A 20,989-nucleotide genomic window follows, 5' to 3' on the forward strand; every position below is an offset into this window, starting at 1 on the left:
ATGAATTCATAATGCCTTTCAAACATTTTATTTTTATCGAATATATACATACCTACTATATATATATATACACAAAACAGAATTTGCACTAAAATGTGAAGACTTAAATTAGAAAACAGAAAAAAACCAATCGTTTTTCTATGTATGTATACAAAAATTTGCGTTAAACAGCTGGTAATGATGATGAAGATACACCATAATTTAAAGTTTATCGTAAGAAATGATACAATTTTGAGACTGTATAAAAAGTAAAATAAGGAATATGTATGAATGAAAACAAAATTAATATGAATAAAATGCAAAACATCTGCTTATTTTCACGTTTATCCTATATATTTAATCAAATGTAATTATTTTTTATTTTTTTGAAAAATAAAAAAAAAATCACAGCCTCCCACACAATGACGCCTAATAAATTGAATTTTAAAAACCGAAATCTCAATACTATTACCAGCAAACACACATATATAACATATCCTCAAATATTTCCTACTTTACTTACTTTAAAAAATATATAGTTCATAAACAACTATTTGATAGAATATCTATATATAATGGGACACGGGGATACTAATGAATTTGTAAATCTACAGAGGAAATTTTCACTTTGCAGGATAATTAATGATGATTAAAGCGGTGGATATTCGCTAGGGAGAGATTTCGCCTGTGAAAAATAGTTTGCTTTCACATTCTCGCCTTATTTTCAATGATAGTAATAAGCAAAGAATGCGAGATGCGAAAAGTATTGTTGTTGCCATATTGTAATTTGTGCTTCCCCATTGTATTTTAATTTTGTAATATTTTACCTATTGATTTAAAAAAAAAAACACTTTTCGCGGCTTTGTAATTAAAAGGTAATCAGGGTGTCAATTCCACGTGAATTTACTCGCACTTCCACTTCGACTTATACTAAACAACATTCCAGAGTGATTTTTTTCGCATTCTCGCTTTCGCCTTATTCTGAATAAAGTTCGAAAGCGAAAAAATCAGCTTTAGGGAAACATTAGTTATTTTGGATTACAGGGAGTGGGAGAATGAGATGACATTTTGTACAAAATTTTTCGTTAATAAATATAAGGGAAGCTGACTACAAAAACATACAGCCTTATTCTGGATGTGAATTTTCGTCTTATTCTGAACAACATTTTTGTGTGAATTTTTTCGCATTCTCGCTTTCGCCTTATTCTGAATGAAGTTCGAAAGAGAAAAATTCCGCTTTGGGGAAAAATTAGGTATTCTGGATTACAGGGAGTAGGAGAATGAGATGAAATTTTGTGCGAAATTTTTCGCTAATAAATTCAAAGTGAGTTGACTACAAAAACATAAGTTATAAACATTTTTATGAAAAATATTAACACAATACATATTCTATGACGATTTAGAATATTATAAATGATAATAAGCAAATATTTATCTGGAAAACAGCAAATAAAATGCCTTTGGAAATCCTATTGATAATGATGCCTGCTGAACCAAATATTGCCAAGGAATGTATAAAGGTAATAATGAATATTTAAGTCGAGTTTGATGCATTTGGGAGGCGAAAAACAGACATTTTGGGTGAGGATCTGTCTCTCAAGAAAAAAATTATAGAAAAACCAAATTTGCCTAATGAGCCGCTTAACAGTGAAAACTTATCGTATTATTTGAAGGGAGAAATAAAGGAGTAGGTCACTTCAAGAATTTGGAGAGATAAAATATAGATATTAAATTAAAAGGCACACAATTATGTGCCTGTGTTTTTGCCATCATAAAAAAATGTTCTTTTATTTGTAATCTATTGTAGTTGTTGTACCAAATTGCATCAAAACAATGAACAGCTGTTTCACATGTCATATTGTAGGTTGCCATATTTTCAAGCTTTAATTAATTTTCTTTTAATTACAAAGCATTTATAAAGCGGACTCTTGATATTTCACATTTGTATTGTTATAAAGTTTAAACAACAATAACAAGTAACAATTTTTAATAAAATAATCAATAAATAAAATATTGAAAAATATTACACAATTAAAATACAATGGGGCAACATACATTACAACTTAAATTACAATATGGCAACACACATTACAACTTAAATTATAATATGGCAACACGAATCTTTTTTTCAACCACCATTTTCGAAAACTCGAATCCGCATCTCGCATTTTTTGCGTCTCCCTATTCATTCAGAATAAGACGAGAATGTGAAAGCGAAAATTTTTGTGCATGCGAGATATCTCCCAGCGAATATCCAGAATAAGGCTGATAAGTAATAAAAATGTTTATGAAAAATATCCACACAATACTTACGATTTAGAATATTACAAATATGATTGTATCCAAAATTTTAACCCGAAAAACAACAAATAAAATGGCATTGGAAATCCTATTGATTACGATGCTCAACCAAATACTGCCACGGAATAGATGAAAGTAATAAGGAATATTTAAGCCGAGTTTGATGCATTTTGGTGGCGAAATACAGACGTTTTCTCTCAAGAAAATAATATTAAAAATGATTTGCCTGATTAGCCGCTTAACAGTAAAAAATTCAAATATAAATGATGAAAGAACAATAATAAATCTACATAAAATATTTTTTTCCAAAAATTATCATGTGCATGATTTAAATGGGAAAATAAAGGAGTAGGAAAATAAAGGAGTTATCATAAAATAACTGGCCACTTTATGAATTTGGGGGATAAAATATTGAAATTAAATAAAAAAGCACATAATTATGTAGTGAAATAATAAACTGTGAATTAATTCAATCGATGTCTTCCTATTTTTCGTTGTGTCTTTGACATAGTTCAATGCGGTTTTTGCCTTCATAAAAAATGTTATTTTATTTGTTCTAGTTGTTGCACCAAATTGCATCAAAACAATAAACAGCTGTTTCACATTCCATATTGTATGTTCCCATATGTTCAAACTTTATTTTCTATTAATTACAATGCAATTATACAGCGGATTCTTGATATTGTTATAAAGTGTAAATAAAAATAAAAAGTAACAATTTTTAATAAAAAAATCAATAAATAAAACAAATAAACATTGCAAATTAAATTACGATATGGCAACACACATTACACACACACATTCAACAACCATTTTCGAAAATTCGAATCCGCATCTCGCATTTTTTGTGTCTCCCTATTCATTCAGAATAAGGCGAGAATGTGAAATCGAAAATTTTTTACATGCGAGATATCTCCCTAGCGAATATGCAGAATAAGGCTGATTAACTTAAAGTTTGAAAATATGGCAACATACAAGGGCATGCGAAACAGCTGTTTATTGTTTTGATGCAATTTGGTGCAAAAACTACAATAGATTACAATTAACAGACGTTTCCACGACAGAGGGGTATACGATCCGAAACAACACGAGTCTTACTCGACCAACGTCTGTCACCTCAGCCCATTGTGTAAAAGCAATAGGGCTGCTACAACAACAACAAATAAAAGAACATTTTTCGGACATGGTCTAACCACCAACATACTTGACGACGTAGAAGTACAAAAAAGAAATTTTTTTTATGATGGCAAGAACCGCATTGAACGATGTCAAAGACACAACAAATAATGGGAAGGAATTTGCAATTGAATTAAATTCATTCGTAGTTTATTATTTTACTACATAATTATGTGCCTTTTTATTTAATTTCGATATTTTATTTCCAAAAATTCTTAAAGTTGCAAATAATTTTATGATATGCTCCTCCTCTATTTCGTCCTTCAAATCATGCATATCATAAATTTGAAAAAAATATATATTTTTGTAGCTTTATTATTGATCTTTCCCAATTTGTATTTGAGTTTTCCAAATAAAATTCACTGCGAGTTTTATTTCAGAATAACATAAAAGGGAAGAGCGAATAAATTCACGGTGAAGTTATGTGTATTAAGGCTGATAAATTTCCATAAGTATTCACCTCAACAATCCAATAGCGTTTTCACGACAGAGGGTCTACGATCCGAGTAAACTCGGCCAACGTCTGTCATCCCAGTCCATTGTGTAAAAACAATAGGGCTGCAACAACAATCCAATAAAAATCATATTTCCCAATTTCAAGATTACAGGCCGATCAGTTCAACTAAATGTAAATTTTTCTAAATTTGGTACCATTTACCAAACTTCCTACATTACTACAACGCAGTTGTAATCTAATATCCTAATTTCAGCTCTACAGGTTTACCCAAATCCAAATGTAGTACGATTTAGTACAAATTTCCAAAACTACTACTACGACGAAAAATATGACTCCCCTAGATATGAACTGATGACGAACCTCTAAAGTTTTGGCTCTAAACTCAACTTAAGCCTTAATATAAAATAACTCTCGTTAATTGAACTTAATGTTTGAAGATAAATGACAACTATTTTTTAATATTTGTACCTAAGTTTTATTAGATTTATTTTTCTTTTTTCCTTTGTCAGCATTATTTTCTTTCGATTTAATTTTTTCTGGTTTAGGTTTTTCCGAACTTTCAATTTTTGTTTTTTTCTCGGCCGGTTCATCGTCGTCGTCAAACTTTGCCTCTGTGCTCTCTACGCTTCCAATGCGTTTTGCTTTTTGTTTTTTAGCCTTCTTCTTTATTGTTTGGTTATCAAACTTTACAAGTAATTGATTGCCGCCTAAAGATGGTTTTTGCTTCACAGCATTGCGTGCTTCCAGTGTTGAGTTCAATGTTACGGAGGCAATACTTTTATCCTTATTTTGTTTACCTTTGCCGGCCTTTATTTGAATATCCACAGCCTTTGGGTACAGTTCGCGTATCTGAGCAACAGTAGCAGATTTCGGAAGGTTGAAAATAACAATGGTAGGCGTAAAGATCTTTTTAAATTGGGCCTTTTTACTGGCTTTCTTCAAACGATTTTTAGCCTTTTTATTTTCCACAGACTTTATTTTACGTTCTACCAACTCATCTATGTACTCATCATTTTCCGTTCGTGGAATGTTCACTTTGCACTTGGGCAAGTCACCATTTTTAATGGACTGTCTAAGTTCATTCCACGCCGTATCACGGTCTTCTTTGCTATTGAATTCCACTAGACAGAAGCGTACATGCTTTTGTCGAGGCTTGTGCACCTTAGTAATTAGGGGAGATAATTTTTTAGCCATTTCTTCCAACTCCTCCTCGGATTCAGGAAGTTTTTGTGGGAAAAGTATGAACAATTGCTTTCCCTGGCGTTCTTTATATTTCTCGCGAAGAGTTTCCCTGATTAATTCAGTTTTAGATTTTGGCGTTTCACCTTCATCTTCGGAGTCATCTTCATCCGATTCTGTGTCACTGGCATCCAATTGATCATAATCTTTTTCCTCCTCAGCACCGCTCTCTTCGTCGTTAGAAACCTCTATTTCCTCTTCCTCGCCATCGAAGTCATCACTGGAATCATCGCTTTCATCTAGCAGTGGCTGTTCGTTCTTCTTTTGCTTCATTTTATTAAGTATTTTTAACAAATTTTAATTAACAAATATTCTCCACGAAGAACGTACTCTGCACGTGTTGTTAGAAAATTAAAATCAAAAACAAACTAAAAACATATCGACATTTTTCTAATCGATTTATAACGTACATTCGATAACTCTTAAATGGTAAGGGAATTTACAACTGTGCATCAGATGCATGCAATCATATTCTATTTTGTTGTCTGTTCCCGTACTGTCAGAATCTACTAATTTTTTGTATTTTCTATGATATCATAAAGGGAAATTTGTTGTAGTCAATGCGACCATTCTGCTTAGCTCTTTAAGCGGCAAGCAGAATGAACCTGTGGAGACATATGCCACGTTATGTGTTATCAAAATACAACAACCACAAGGAAGCAATAACCCTAAAGCGCTAAGCAGAATGCACGCATTGAGTCATCCCTTGCGTTATGTGTTATCGAAAGTACAACAACCACAAGGAAACGCGTTAAGCGTTTTTTGTTATCGCGTTAACGCACGCAAAAAGTTAAAATATATTTAACTCCGAAGCGCAGCGCACATCAACTTCGAGCGTTTGTGTTATCGTTTCCTTGTGGTTGTTGTATTTTCGATAACATATAACGCGACGGCTGGCTCAACGCGAGAATTCTGCTTAGCCCTTAATAGTGCGGAACATTATACACAAAATATCAGCAAAATCAACAGATGATAGATTTTATCTTTTATTTTGGGAATTGTTGTCAACGATTAAAAAAATCTGGAATTTCCTTTTTTGGTGTCATGTTCCTTTTGTGATAATTTTTCAAACATTTATAAATATAATCGAAGGTCGGTAATGAAAAGTCGACTTCTACTTTTAGGCTTTTCAAAACAAAAAGTCGTTTAGTCGAAAGTCGACATACCCACCCCTACAACAAACTAGTTCGTTCCGGACCACAAACAGCTGATCAACTGTGTTCAAATTGTGATCAGCTGTTGGTTGGTCCTCCTCTCCAAGGTATATTTAATAAGGTAGCCGCATCGGCCCAGCTGTTGGACAAATAAATGTCAAAAATGTTGTTGTAATGTTGAACCAAAAAATTAAAAAACAAAATTATAAATGAAAATCTCCGAATTTCGAATAGATTTTTTGGCAATACTTTTATTAACATTTTCTACAAGAATTTGTGTAAAAAAATCTTGTCAATCTGTTTGTTTTGGCAAAATATTTTTGACATATCAAAATACAACAACCTATGTTTGTTGTAGAAATTTGCCGATGCGGCTACCTTGTATATCTACCTTGCTCCTCTCGTTTGTTTTGATTCTCATTCGCCACGGTTTGTCCTCGTTTGCTTTCAACTTCATTCGCCAGGTTAATCCTCGGCTCGTTTGCTTTCACCTCAGGTTTACAGGGTTGTAATTAGCAAACTCTGAATGTGAGCTACCCTTGCTACTCTCATCCTTTCCTTAAACCTCATTCGTAAACAATCCAACTCCTTTTTAGTCTCCATCCCACCTCATTCGTAACTTTCCGTCTTCTTTTTTGACTTCTTCTTTACAGGGCATTTTGTCTTATCCCATCCCATTCGTAAAGGTGGAACGTTTTTCAATATTTCTTTTCTGCAGAGACTTGTGTTAAAAAGTTTTATTTTTACATTAGAAATAGTTTTTAAATAGATTTATTTAAAAAAGCCAACATTTCCAATCATGGATCCAGCTCTACTAAAGGAACGCGAGGCGTTCAAAAAGCGGGCTATGGCCACGCCAACGTAAGTTTCATTGAATATTCATTTTGAGGCTATAATGATGTTCCATTGTATTTGGCAAGTGTGGAGAAAAAGCCCAAGGTGGAAAAAACATTTGTTGCTCCTAAAGATGACCGACAACAAAAAAAGATACGTCCTCCAACAGCACCGAAGCTGGATGCAACTACCTATAAAACCATGGCCGGCAGTTCCCAGTATAGATTTGGTGTCTTAGCCAAAATTGTCAAACATATGCGTACTCGACATCAGGATGGTGATGACCATCCACTGACATTGGACGAAATTCTGGATGAAACAAATCAACTGGACGTCGGACAATCTGTTAAAAATGTATGAATTGTCCATTGCAAGATGATTGCAGATGATTAACATTTGTTGTATTCATTGCAGTGGTTGGGAACAGAGGCTCTGATGAATAATCCTAAAATAGAAGCCTCACCAGATGGTCAACGTTTTAGTTATAAACCTGTTTATAAGATCAAAGATGGAAAGAGTTTGTTGCGCCTATTGAAGCAGCATGATCTCAAAGGATTGGGTGGTATACTCTTGGAGGACGTTCAGGAATCGCTGCCTCACTGCGAAAAAGTTCTTAAAAATCGGGCTTCTGAGATTATATTCATTGTTAGGCCAATTGACAAAAAGAAAATTCTATTTTATAATGACCGCACTGCCAATTTCACGGTATGTCTTTTGTCTAGATTCTGTATTTGTACGGGATTTCATATATATATATCACTTACAGGTTGACGAGGAATTTCAAAAGCTTTGGCGTTCTGCGACTGTGGACGCAATGGATGATGCTAAAATTGACGAATATCTTGAAAAGCAAGGTATACGATCTATGCAAGACCATGGTCCTAAGAAACAAGTTCCCAAACGCAAAAAGCTGGCCAATAAGAAACGTCAATTTAAGAAACCTAGGGATAATGAACATTTGGCAGATGTCCTGGAAACGTATGAAGATAATACATTAACAATGAAAGGTGTTAATCCTACATAGGCTTCATTTATTAATATGTTACATTTATTTTATAAGCCGTAAATAAAAACTGTACCTTAACTTCAAAAAAAAAATTTGAATAATTTGAAGTACACATTTTTTATCCGATTTTGAAAATTTACACTTAACATGCTACATGTGTTGTCTTTCTATGTATCAATTTGAAAATAATATTATTTTTTAAGAGGAAAATAAATCATAAAAAGTGATTTTAAAAAAATTATATACCACATGATGTTAATGTGGTATAGTATAATTTTCACTTCTATCTTATATAATTTATTGTTTTTAATGAATGCGAATTAGCTCGAGATTTATGTCTGTTAAGATTTTTAACGGATACGTTGAGTGCAACATTAATTTTTATTATATAATAATGTCTACACATGGCAATATTTAATTTTTGTATGGAGAAGTTGTTAAAACTCATAGCCTTTGTTTTTCATCCTTGTGATTCACCTCAACAAATGTTTCACATAATAATGAGATTTTGTCTAGTGCTGGCCTTTTTCCATGCAGAATCAAGGTATAGTTTTTTTCCAAATTGGTGATTATGTGGTGCAATCGCGCATATTATTTGATTTTTAGTTCATACTGATTATTTTAATGCTTTAGTAATAACGATTAAAGTACATCCGTAAAACAAAAAATTATTTTTAAACTTCAACCGAAAAAAAGTCAATTTCATGAAAATATTTATTTTTGGTACTGATTCACGTGATTTAAATAAATTAAACAGGTCATTGCTATCTTATTTTTTTGAGAACAGCAAACTATAGAACATGTTTCAGTTATTCTAAAATTTTCAGTTTACAAAAAAAGTGACTATACCACATTACCAACCTATACCACATTTGCATCACTTCCACTATTCTGGATATCAATTCATCGTGAATTTGTTCGCTCTTTCCTTTAAAGTTATTCTGAACCTCAACTCGCAGCGAATGATTTCGCTTTTTCATTTTGAACTTGATGCAGAATAAGGGAAAATTTTTCGTTTAAAAAGGAGCGGACTACAAAAATATCAGCCTTATTCTGAATGCCAATTCCACGTGAATTTACTCGCTTCTTTTCTTTCGACTTATTCTGAACAACATTTCACGTGAATATTTCGCATTCTCACTTTCGCCTTATTCTGATTGAAGTTCGAAAGCGAAAAAATCTGCTTTGGGGGAAAAATAGGTATTTTGGATTACAGGGAGTAGGAGAATGTGATGTCATTTTGTGCGAAATTTTTCGCCAATAAATTTAAAGGGAGCTGACTACAAAAATATAAGTAGGTATTAAATATTTTTGTGAAAAATATCTACACAATACTTATTATATGACGATTTAGAATATTATAAATGATTGTATGCAATTTTTTAACTGGAAAACAACAAATAAAATGTCATTGGAAATCCTATTGATAACGATGGATGCTGAACCAAATATTGCCACAGAATGTATAAAGGTAATAAGGAATATTTAAGTCGAGTTTGATGCATTTTGGAGGCGAAATACAGACATTATGGGTGGGGATCTATCTCTCAAGAAAACAATTTCAATATTATGGAAACAACAAATTTGCTGATGAGCCGCTTAACAGTGGAAAACTTAAATAAAAATTATGAAATAACAAAAATAAAGCTACAAAACATATTTATTTTTCAAAATTATCGTGTGCATGGTTTGAAGGAAGAAATAAAGGAGTAGTAGCAAATCATTAAATAAATGGCCACTTTGCAGAAGTGAGATCTCTCCCTAGCAAATATCCAGTATAAGGCTGGACATATTTTCCTTTATTGTTTTGTTTTTTTTTTAAAAGTGTATAATAATGTATAGAGTAATAAGAAATAAAACACACTCATACACATGTTTATATTTTAAGAAATATTTATTTATTCATATATTTACTCCAATAAAAATGATATTGCAATATATTAGTATCAATAAATGTTGTTGATAAAAAAATGTTGTTGTATAAGAAAAGTTTACGGCAATATCGACGGGTGCATTTAAATGCTGTGTACAATAAAATATTTTTAATTTGTCAAAATGTATTTAAAATTAGTCCGTATCCGTAATAAATATTTTTTATATCAACCCTCGTCCTCGTTCTTCATAGACTCTTGCTCAATAGTAATTCAGGGGGAGGAAATTCTTGTCGCCGCTATCGTGAAATTAATTCGTCGCACTGCTTTTAAGTTGTCCTTTTATTTTTTTTACGTTTATTTTCAAATCCCATCAACAGTCTTGTCATTGTATTTTTTGAGAATGTTAGGGAAATTGATTTGTTTCAATACAGAAGTGGTCCGTGTATACATTTTGAAAATCGTTTTTTTTTTTTTTTTTTTTGTGGGATTTTATAAAGTAGTAGATAGGTCCATGTCCATCAGTATGTAATCCGTTTAAGTATATTCCCAATTGCTGAAGTTGAGTTGAATGGTTGTCCGATACAAATTATTCATGTATGAAATAAAGAATGTCTCTTTGCTTTTGTACATAAGATCACATTCTCAAAGGTTTGTCTTTGCTTTCATGTCTGTGAAAATAAAAATAAAAATTACTCGCATTAAACTGCTATTTTCTTGGTCATGTAAATGTTGTGCAAGTGTATGAATGGCTTGCCATATTTCACACAAGCTCGCAAAATGTCAATGTCTTCACAATAAATGATTATCGAAGAAGAAGAATAATTAGTACCTTAAGAACTTACCTTTAACATTTTCGAAACGAATAAAACATATTCTTTTACTGTGGGACTTACATTTAATTCCTACGCATTCGCTTGCGGCCATCATCGTCTTCGCCATTGCCGCGTTCTTCTGCCTTTAAGACCTACAAGTCAGTAAAGTAATTGATGAGTATGAAATATATTGTATAGTTCATTGAACAAACCTTTATTTTTGTGCCACAAATTTCTGCTCCATGTAAGACTCTCATGGCAGACTGTGCCGAATCGCGATCGGCATATTTAACATAACCACAATTCTTGTTCGGTAATAAGTAAACATCAATTAAACCTCTCCAGCAAGAGAATACATTTTTAAGGATGGAAATTGGTAAATTCTGAAAAATATGAAATTTCAAAAAAAAAAAAAAAAAAAAATAGAACTTAAATTACAAATGTTCTACTTTTTAAAAATGTGTGTTTTCTTTTAATTTAATGTAAGTTTTTATATTGCTGTAACTTCTTTAGCTTTTAAAATATCGCAATGAAGAAAAAACTGTATTTGATTTGTATGCTTTTAATGTCTTGCTATCGACCGAAAAACCATGAATGAATATTACGAAGTATTTTAAACATTCTTCTAACCAAAAGTTATGTGGTTTAAGTAAACATTTATAAATTATTTTGGGTTTTTGAGGTTTATGGTGGGTCGTCGAGAGCCTAACTTTGGCTTTTAAAAAAATTCCACCGCATTAAACTCGAAAAGCAGCCGATTTTTATCACCGTCTATGTTAAACTAAGTTTTGCTTCGTCTGTGCATATGAACAATGTTTCTGTAAATATGTGCACAGTGCCCGTGTCGCTCTTATAATTCATTCTCTTATCGTTAGGTACATTTATTATGTTTAACATTTCTAGAGTGAATCGTCGTTTATATTTATTTTCCTACGTCTATGTCTTTAAAATTCGGCGTATATTCAGTTTTTGTGCAATGTGCAGAAAGCGCGGTTTTTTTCTCTAAAGTTTTGTCTGAGTTTTGATCTGACTTATTTCCAGAAAATCTCGTCTTAAGTTTAGTTTTTGTTGTACCAACATATACCTTTTGGCATACGTTGGATCTGTCCCAATTAGATTTTATCTTATATTCTACGTTGCACTTTTCTTCCTTTTTATTTTTGATTTTGTTTTCCTGAACAGGCTATTGACGGTATTTATAGATTTTAAGGCTAATTGATAATTGTTCTTGTCTTAAGTATTCGAATTTCAAAAATGTGTCTTCTTAAAATGTTAGCCGTTACCCAATAGAAAAACTATCAAATGATCATAAACATTAGAATGGAAAATGCCTGTTAAAAACCCAATGTATATTGGGCAAATAAACACGTTTAGAAAAACTAACAAAAACACACTTACCGCAGACAAAACAATGAACAGCCTTTGAGCAACAGGAGCATCAAATGGAGCTAAAGGTTGTGCATCGGGCAATGGAACGTTGCAAATGGAATCCTTTTTCGGACGTCCTTAAAGGAAAAAAAATTAACTTATGACCACACTTATAATGCTGAATAAACTCACTGTCAATGAATGATGTATCAACGTGGTTACCGCCACTCATGCCAGAAACTTGGATTATTAAGCGTTCACCTATTGGATACTCTAATCCATGTAGTTTATCCCTGCAAAATATAACATAAATTATAATATATTCAAATCAAACATTGATAATAATAATAATAATTACTTTGCGTATATAGCAGCTTCTGGATTATCGTACACCACAAGAGCTTCATTTGTACGTGGATCATCTAAAACGAAACGTTGATTTATTTTTTATAACACAATAAATCATGATAATCTAATTTAAAATGCATAATTTCGTTAATTCTTAATCACTATTTAGAATTCTTTAGACTATTTTGAATGAATTGCAAATGTTGAATAGGAGTAGGGAAAGTTGAGAGAGTAATAACTTTGGGAAGGGATGGCAAGTGATGAAGTTTAAAATAGTATGCTACTTATTTTCAAATTATTCAGTTTTACTTACGTTCTCTAACAATTTGACAATAATCCAAACCAGGAATAATATCAAATAAACGCCATAACTGATCCTGGTTGACGCAATTGCTCACAATGACTTCTAAACAGGTTGGTTGTGATACTGGAGTATTTTGCATTCCCATAAACTGTGACATGTTGTTGTTAAACGAATTGTTACCCCAATCGTTGAAGCCATTATTAAAATTCGCTCCCCCTCCCATTGGAATGCAGTTCAAATTTCCACCGCCGAAACCAACTCCGCCAATATTCCCACCCATATTTCCAACACCACCACCACCACCACGTCCGCCCATCATTGGTTCATCACGGCCTCCGCCGTATTGATCTCTATTACGTGTCGTGCTTCCTTTGGGTTCAGCAAACATGGCCTTGTAATGAGCTGGACAATTTTCAAAAGCCACAGCAGCATCATAAAATTTCGAAAATCGAATATAGGCAAATCCTTTGGAATTTCCCGTTTGCTTATCGCGTACTAAAGTAACATTTTCAACGGGTGCCCATTGGCTGAATTCATCCCGTAAGTCCTCCTCGGTGGCTGTTTTGGGGCATACAATAAAAAGGCGAATATATTTCTCATGTTCATTCTCCGATTTACTTGAACCTTGATTACGGCTATGGGAACAAACAAACAAAATACAACATGACATAAACAATTGCACATACACACATACATATGTGTATGTGAATTAAGGCTTGACTCATTTCATTACTTACTTTGCTGCAACGAGAACTTTGAGGGTACGATCCAAAGAACCTATAGTTTTTCCATTCATTTCCTCCTGAGCTCTTGCAGCCTCAGTTGTTTTGGAAAACTTTACGTATGTTATCCCTTTGTTTTCGCCAGTGTGTCGATCTTTTACCACCCAAATATCTTCTATATGACCGAAACGCGAAAATGCCTCCCTAAAGTCCTCCTCCTGGTGAGCTTTATTGCAAATAATAAACAATCGGGACATCGGTGGAACATCTTCATTCGGATCTCCTCCACGGCGCGAGTCCCGATTTCCATTTCGCGAATTTGAGCGATTTTCAAACATAATTACAAGAAATTCTTAACACACTCCAAAAAAATTGCCGGTCGGTCTATAGAAAAAAATTATACATACACAGCAGTAGGGAGAGCTAAGTCGACTTTCGATTTTTTGTATTGAAGAGTCCAAGGTAGATATACAAGGTAGCCGCATCAGCGAATTTCTACAACAAACATCGGTTGTTGTATTTTGATATGTCAAAAATATTTTGCCAAAACAAACAGACTGACAAGATTTTTTTTTACACAAATTGTTGTAGAAAATGTTAATAAAAGTATTGCCAAAAATGATCTTCGAAATTCGGAGATTTTCATTTATAATTTTGCTTTTAAATTTTTTTGGTTCAACATTACAACAAAATTTTTGACATTTATTTGCACCAACAGCTGGGCCGATGCGGCTACCTTATTAAATATATCTTGGAAGAATCTTAAAGTCCAAGTCGACTTTTAATGTAGAGGAAATCACAAAGTCGACATTTCATGATCGACCTTCGATTAAATTTGGTTTTTATACATAGAGCTTGTGGCAATATCGATTATATCATCTTTTAAATACAGAAAATAAAGTTTTATTACATTTTGCGTTAGTCGCAAAAGTCGAATATCGATTTTAATAGACTTTGCGTTATTTACCAAAAATCAAAAGAATAAAAAGTCGCAAAGTTTTATGTCAGAGGCAAATATCGAAAATTTTAAATCAACTTTTGAGCTCGACTACGTATCCCCACCCAGAAGCTACAAAGATACAAAGACGGCGACCATTTTTATATCGGCGATGGTTTTTTTCGTTCTAATACAATGGCGTACTTTACTTACTACAAAAGATAAAGCGTATTTAGACTTCGAAACCCATTCGACGTGGACAACCACTGGTAAAACTTTATCTGCCTTATTCTGGCAGATAGTTTTTTTAATTTTTTTTTCGCTTTCACATTCTCGCCTTATTCTGAATGAATAGGGAAAGCAAAGAAACAACTCTAGTTTAATAAAAATGATCAGATTTTTCTGAAATTTTTTCCAGAGGTAGGTATTTTTACACTAATTATGGGGATATCTTTTTTTCTTGGGGGACGTACCCGGTTATTTGACCCGGAAGTTCGGGTACGGGTACCCGGTTATATCCGGTTCTGCGGGTCCGGTTAATATAAAATGGGTATCATTTTAAAGGTTATAAAAATACCTTTCCATTGAGTGGTAATTTGGTGTTAACTCAAACCGTTTTGGAGATATAGTCAAAAAACTGGGTTTTGGTCCCCGATTTTTTTGAAAAGCTCCCTAAAAGTCGAACTTGGGTCCATTATATCCCCTCGCCATCCCAGACTCAAATGATTTGCCCTTTCCAAAATCGTGCGATATGTGGCAGTATCTATTGTGGATCAAAAGATATGGGCCTTAGAACCCTATAAAAACAAGGACAATCTTTCTATATGACAGAATCTCCTTTTAAATAGCATGGTGTTTTTGGGGTGACCGGCCTTCGGCCGGGGATTTAAGACTTTCTCCTACGGACAGATACCAACACCGGCTACGCGACAGAAATTCCTTCTAAATAGAATATTTTCTTGTTTAGTCGGCCTTCGGCCGGGGATTTAAGATTTCTCCTATGGACAGATACCAACACCGGCGACGCGACAGAATCTCTTGTTAAATACATAGAATATTTTTTTTTTTTGGTGACCGGCCTTCGGCCGGGATTTATGGACAGATACGCGACAGAATTTTCTTGTTTTTGTAGGGTTCTAAGGCCCATATCTTTTGATATGGGCCTTAGAACCCTACACAAGAAATATTCTATTTAGAAGGAATTTCTGTCGCGTAGCCGGTGTTGGTATCTGTCCGTAGGAGAAAGTCTTAAATCCGCGGCAGAAGGCCGGTCCCCCCAAAAACGCCATACTATTTAAAAGGAGATTCTGTCATATAGAAAGATTCTCCTTGTTTTTATAGGGTTCTAAGGCCCATATCTTTTGATCCACAAATGGAATTGTGGACCGAATCGGAACAATACGCTGTCGGTGTACATGTCTTGCCCAAGCATTTGGATGAAGAAGTTGCCAGTTTGCACTTGGAGAAATTGGGTGTTAAATTGACCAAATTGTCAGAGAAACAAGCTAAATATTTGAGTATTCCCATCAATGGTCCCTTCTAGCCTGATCATTACAGATATTAGATTTTGTTTCTTTTTATTTTACGTTATGATTTTTACAATAATTTGAAATATAATGTCATCACCTTCTCCCTCCCTCTCCAAATAAGAAAAATTATGTTTTGAAATGAAATATTTCGGAAACTTTTTCTATTCGATTTTAAGTAATAAAAACAAATAAAATGATGATTCTGTTGACAAAGAATTTGTAAACTAAAGATATTGTCTTTTTAACTTTTTGTAATTTTATTGTTTGAAGAAGAATGTATCTTACTCCCACAAACGAACTTACTGAATAATTTTTACTGTATTTAACTTTTCAGGTGAATAAAATCGTACGCATACGCATGAATTTATGTACGACCCATAAGTATTGTGTATTTTTCATAAAAATTTTTAATACTTATGTTTTATTCGGAATAAAGGGAAATTGAAATGCGAAAAAATTCACTGCGAGTTCCGGTTCAGAATAACTTTTAAGGGAAGAGTGAACAAATTCACATTGAATTGATGTCCAAAATAAGGTTGTATATTATAATACAAAATATTTAAAACATTTACCTCGAATACGAAGCATTTATCGTCTTTCAGTTATCAGTTTGTATAACCGCGTTTAGACAACGAAATCCACTCGATTTCAAATGTCAATTCCATAGCGTAAAACGGCGTGTACATAGAACTTTTTACGGGTTAACCTACATTATGAGGATTTATTTAACATATATACAATGGAATTGACAATTAAAACCTATTTCGTTAACGAAAGCTAGTACAATGTAAATGCACTATAAATATATAATAGGTAAATACATTGGTATTTATTTGACTTAAACGCTACATTTGATATCGGAAGATTTATTAAGTTTAAAAGTACTTTCATATTGTTTTCAAATGTCGTTGAAAATTGTTTAAAATACTGGTATGGGGAACTAGATAGAATATTAGCAAATATTTCATTTATTTTATAATTCAGGGCATATAAAATTAAACACATACATATTATTTTTGTTTTTTATTCTTTATTCTATACATTTTTTGTAAATAGAACGAACGAAAATGGAATACTTGTAAAAGTATTTAATCTTACTGTTGCTATAAATAATGAATGAATGGAATTTGGACTTAAATGTTTTCCAAAACTAGAGCCGATTACTTCAGTAAATTGTGATGGATTATTATTTGTTGTTAGTTTGTATTTTAGTGTGTGCAGTAGAGTAGGTAGGTAGTTAATTCCTTAAGGTAAGTAAATCCGTTATTTATTATTTTGTTAGTTTCCAGTTGTGTTGTTGAAGTTGTTGTAACATTTGAGTTGTCAGTTTAATGTGTTTTGTAATCGTTTAAGTCCATTGTTGTTACTTGTATGTCTGTGGAAACAAAAGATAAATATACCTTCAATTATGAAATACCAATTTCTGCAGAAACGTGGTTTTTATCATGATACATGATAATAATTCGATTTTAAACTAAAGTAAAATTGGTACTTACCGGGAAATATCTCACTACAAACAACGAAAATTAAGGTGTATGTTAAAGACTTACTTGTTAGTTACGACGCATGCGCTTACGACTTCCATCGTCGTTTGTGTTTTTAGAACCATCATTTTTAACTTGCTCTTCGGCTTCCACGATCTAGATAAATGAAAAAAAGACATTTTAAAATAAAAGGACTTTAAAGAATGACACGACCTTAATTTTAGCTCCACATATTTCAGCACCGCTTAAAGTTTCCATCGCTTTCATGGCGGAATCTTTATCAGCGTATTTAACATAACCACATGATTTATTTGGTAAAAAATATAAATCAATTAGACCAGTCCAACAGGAAAATATATTTTTTAAGATGGCAACGGGGACAGGCTGGAAGAAATTGATAATTTTGTTAAAACATAGCATTAAAGTTAAATTTCTTATTTGTACTGTTGGCATTATCATAAATAAACGTTTTGCCACTGGAGAATCGCTAGGCGCCATGGGTTGTGTTTGTGGTAAAGGAACACTACAAAATGTCTCCTTTCGAGTATGCTCTAAAATATCAAATATGTTAATATGCATTTTATTTTTGTCTGCACTAACATACTCTCTATAAACGATGTATCAATGTGTGCTGAACTCATATCAGATAATTTGACTATAATACGTTCACCAACGGGATATTCGAAACCATGTATTTTTTCTCTGCAAAATATACAAACAGTAAATTTTAGTACAATAAAATCTAACAATATTACGCGGATAAATGTTTTACTTGGCATATATTGCAGATTCTGGATTGTGATAAACGACTATGGCTTCATTGTTGTAATCACCCTCTAAAAAGGTAATTATGTAGATATCATAATTCGCCTGTGAAAAATCAATCTTATATTTACCTTTAAGAATTTGACAATAATCTAGGCCCGGAACAATATCAAATAAGCGCCAAAGCTGATCTTGTTTAATTGTCTTGCTAACAATAACATTCAATGACATCGGTTGAGATTGTTCACTCTTCTTCAACTTGAGTAGCTGGCTGGGTTCGCTTTTCTCGGAAATTTGATCGTCCGTAGAGCGTTTTGAATTTTTGGGATCGGCAAATTTGGCTTTATATTTTGGTGAGCAATTTTCAAATGCCAAAGCTGCGTGATAAAATTTTGTATAGCGTATGTAACCAAAACCCTTTGGGTTACCAGTGTCCTTATGGCGTATCAATGTTACACTCTCAACAGGGCCCCATTTTTTAAATTCATCGCGCAATTCCTGTTCACCAACCTCTTTGGGGCATTGTATGAAAAGCCTTACACATTGTTCTTGTTCAATTTTTTGAGACTTATTAGAGCCTTGACTGCGACTATACGAATCAATAAGTTATCGAAAGTTGTATCCTATGTAGATATATGTGTATCTAGTAAAGTAAACACCACCTACCTTGCAGCAACAAATACCCTTAATGGTCGATCAGATTTTCCTATGATACTACCATGTAATTCTTCCTGGGCCTTGGCAGCCTCCGATGTTTTTGCATATTTAACGTATGCGAAACCTTTGTTTTCCCCTGTTTCCTTTTCTTTGATAATTTTCACGTCCTGTAAAATACCGTAGGGCGAAAAGCTTTTCCGGATATCATTTTCTGTATGAGTTTTGTCGCAGAATATAAAGAGCCGCGACATTGGAGGATCGTCCTCACTTGTTTCGGAACTACGTCCAACCTCATTTGCGTGTTCAGAATAATCCGGCATTGTGAACTATATGATTTTTTATAAATGTTCCGTATTTTATGTGGAAGTTGCGTCGTCCCGAATAGGGATACGTAAGTCGACTTTCGACTTTTTGTATTGAGAAGTCCAAGGCACATAAAGTTGGTACATAAAAATGTCAAAAAAATTAAAATATCCGAATTTTGAACAAACTCGGCAAAATCAAGATCTATTCAAGGTGTATTTAATAAGGTGTATGCATCAGATACAACAACAAATATTTTACAAAAACAACATTGTTGTTATAGAAATTAAATTGTCACGTGAACAATAAGTTTTTGACAAAAAGAAACAAAAACAATTATTAATTTATTTTTGTCAAGAACTATTCTTTGAGGAATAATTAACCCTTTGTGGCCCAATGTTGCCCACAGGCAACAAAATGTTTTAGAGCTTATATTTTATATGCAGCTAGTAGATATGTATTATTTGGATTTCATATGTGAAGACCTAATTATGGACGACACATATCAGAAGAAAAATCAAAAAAATTCAAAAATTTCGTAAAGTTATGAGCTTTTCAATATAGAGAAGAGGGTAAATTTGTGTACAGTACTAATTTGTATATACACTCCAAATTATTTAATCGCTTTGTATTCGAATTGTACAAATTCTACCCTCAGAATTATTTTTGATTCTTGTAAAATTGAATACAGAGGATAATTTAAAATGATTTTTCTGACGATTTTGCATTTGGTTTTCTTGATATTGGACTTTATTTTTTCCGAAAGAATGTACTGTATCTCCCGAATGCAAGGATATATCGATGTCAAATTTTGTGCCTATCCTATTTAGGATAGTTGCATTAAATCTGTGAACAGAAATTTGTCCTAAGATTGCGGGAAAAAATTCGGGGCTCAAAGGGTTAATGAAGTTGTGTATTCTTGGGTTATTAGCGGTTTTAGGTCAGTGAAAAATAAAGTTTAAGACCGGGTCGCGATTAATTTTAAGTTTCCCACATGCAGCCCACGGCTCCTTGTGATGCTGTTTATATTGTGAATTACAATCTATTTTTTTTTTGGATTGGCTTCAAATCTTGTCTTCTTAAAGAAAATTGAAGAACATAAATCACCGGCCAAAGACTAAACCATGGAAATTGTGTTGAACGTATAAAATCTTTCCATAGGCGTATTTAACCTCCGCCGAGGATTGTGACAAGCACCAAGGGGCCGATTCCAATATAGGCTAACACAATCTCCTCGATTTTATGAGTAGCTGGGATTTATGGACAGATTTCCACACATAACATAAAACATGTGGACCAATCGGCGAACGGGGTTATAACTGATTTAATCCTAGGTTTCCTTTCATAGATGCGGACCTCTATGAATGAAGTTTTCTTGAATTTTTATTATTATGACCTCTATGAATGAAGTTTTCTTGAATTTTTATTATTAAAAAGCCTAAATTTAAAGACCATTTTTGAAATCGAAATGTTATTGAAAATGTTTTTGACAATTTACTTTACAAACAAAAAGGAAAAAAGTTTGAAACCATATGATTGTCACTTACACCTTATTAAATACGCCTTGGATCTATTAATAAGGCCATCAACCTAGCGAAAGTCAGCTGTATTTTTTTCATGTCGAATGTCAACAATTTTGAATTTGTTTAGGTTTTTATAATGAAAGTCTATTCACATTAATGAATTTTGACAGCAAACTTGAGAGGCAGCTGATATCCTGCTGGTCTTCCTAGATGACCT

At 33.0% G+C, this 20,989-nt stretch overlaps 4 protein-coding genes across 4 annotated transcripts; 1 reads left to right on the plus strand and 3 right to left on the minus strand.

Annotated features, from left to right (window-relative positions):
* Positions 1-2,368: 2,368 nt before the first annotated feature.
* On the minus strand, positions 2,369-14,390 carry LOC133323917 (uncharacterized). Its single transcript, XM_061532821.1, has 4 exons — positions 14,384-14,390; positions 14,311-14,335; positions 4,496-5,204; positions 2,369-2,395 (listed from the first exon to the last, which is right to left on the minus strand). The coding sequence occupies exons 1-4, from the start codon at positions 14,388-14,390 to the stop codon at positions 2,369-2,371; spliced, it is 768 nt and encodes a 255-aa protein (XP_061388805.1).
* Positions 7,102-8,164, plus strand: LOC133323908 (general transcription factor IIE subunit 2). The gene is made up of 4 exons (XM_061532811.1): positions 7,102-7,167; positions 7,227-7,494; positions 7,555-7,845; positions 7,907-8,164. Exons 1-4 carry the CDS (start codon positions 7,106-7,108, stop codon positions 8,162-8,164), a joined length of 879 nt encoding a protein of 292 aa, XP_061388795.1. The 5' UTR covers positions 7,102-7,105.
* Positions 10,665-13,936, minus strand: LOC133323910 (RNA-binding protein 45-like). The gene is made up of 8 exons (XM_061532813.1): positions 13,590-13,936; positions 12,862-13,487; positions 12,559-12,622; positions 12,393-12,493; positions 12,231-12,337; positions 11,045-11,215; positions 10,914-10,984; positions 10,665-10,688 (listed from the first exon to the last, which is right to left on the minus strand). The coding sequence occupies exons 1-7, from the start codon at positions 13,910-13,912 to the stop codon at positions 10,916-10,918; spliced, it is 1,461 nt and encodes a 486-aa protein (XP_061388797.1). The 5' UTR covers positions 13,913-13,936; the 3' UTR covers positions 10,665-10,688; positions 10,914-10,915.
* A 3,203-nt stretch (positions 14,391-17,593) lies between the features above and the next one.
* Positions 17,594-19,266, minus strand: LOC133323919 (RNA-binding protein 45-like). Its single transcript, XM_061532823.1, has 7 exons — positions 18,956-19,266; positions 18,421-18,878; positions 18,297-18,360; positions 18,129-18,226; positions 17,969-18,075; positions 17,738-17,908; positions 17,594-17,680 (listed from the first exon to the last, which is right to left on the minus strand). The coding sequence occupies exons 1-7, from the start codon at positions 19,264-19,266 to the stop codon at positions 17,594-17,596; spliced, it is 1,296 nt and encodes a 431-aa protein (XP_061388807.1).
* Between the last annotated feature and the right edge of the window lie 1,723 nt (positions 19,267-20,989).

This window comes from Musca vetustissima, unplaced genomic scaffold (assembly GCF_032173495.1).
Source record: "Musca vetustissima isolate MV318-11 ecotype Yass unplaced genomic scaffold, APGP_CSIRO_Mvet_v1 utg24669, whole genome shotgun sequence".
NCBI lineage: Eukaryota > Metazoa > Arthropoda > Insecta > Diptera > Muscidae > Musca > Musca vetustissima.

Coding starts and splice junctions, on each gene's coding strand:
- LOC133323908 (XM_061532811.1), top strand. CDS start 7,106: ATGGATCCAGCTCTACTAAAGGAACGCGAGGCGTTCAAAAAGCGGGCT. Junction 7,168..7,226: donor CGGGCTATGGCCACGCCAAC/GTAAGTTTCATT, acceptor GTATTTGGCAAG/TGTGGAGAAAAAGCCCAAGG. Junction 7,495..7,554: donor TCGGACAATCTGTTAAAAAT/GTATGAATTGTC, acceptor TATTCATTGCAG/TGGTTGGGAACAGAGGCTCT.
- LOC133323910 (XM_061532813.1), bottom strand. CDS start 13,912: ATGTTTGAAAATCGCTCAAATTCGCGAAATGGAAATCGGGACTCGCGC. Junction 12,494..12,558: donor GAAGCTGCTATATACGCAAA/GTAATTATTATT, acceptor TATATTTTGCAG/GGATAAACTACATGGATTAG. Junction 12,338..12,392: donor TGATACATCATTCATTGACA/GTGAGTTTATTC, acceptor TTTTCCTTTAAG/GACGTCCGAAAAAGGATTCC.
- LOC133323917 (XM_061532821.1), bottom strand. Junction 5,205..14,310: donor TCCAAGATATATTTAATAAG/GTAGCCGCATCG, acceptor TGAATTAATCAG/GGAAACTCTTCGCGAGAAAT. Junction 2,396..4,495: donor TTGACGACGACGATGAACCG/GCCGAGAAAAAA, acceptor ATTCCGTGGCAG/TATTTGGTTGAGCATCGTAA.
- LOC133323919 (XM_061532823.1), bottom strand. CDS start 19,266: ATGCCGGATTATTCTGAACACGCAAATGAGGTTGGACGTAGTTCCGAA. Junction 18,879..18,955: donor AGGGTATTTGTTGCTGCAAG/GTAGGTGGTGTT, acceptor TGATTCGTATAG/TCGCAGTCAAGGCTCTAATA. Junction 18,227..18,296: donor GAATCTGCAATATATGCCAA/GTAAAACATTTA, acceptor TATATTTTGCAG/AGAAAAAATACATGGTTTCG.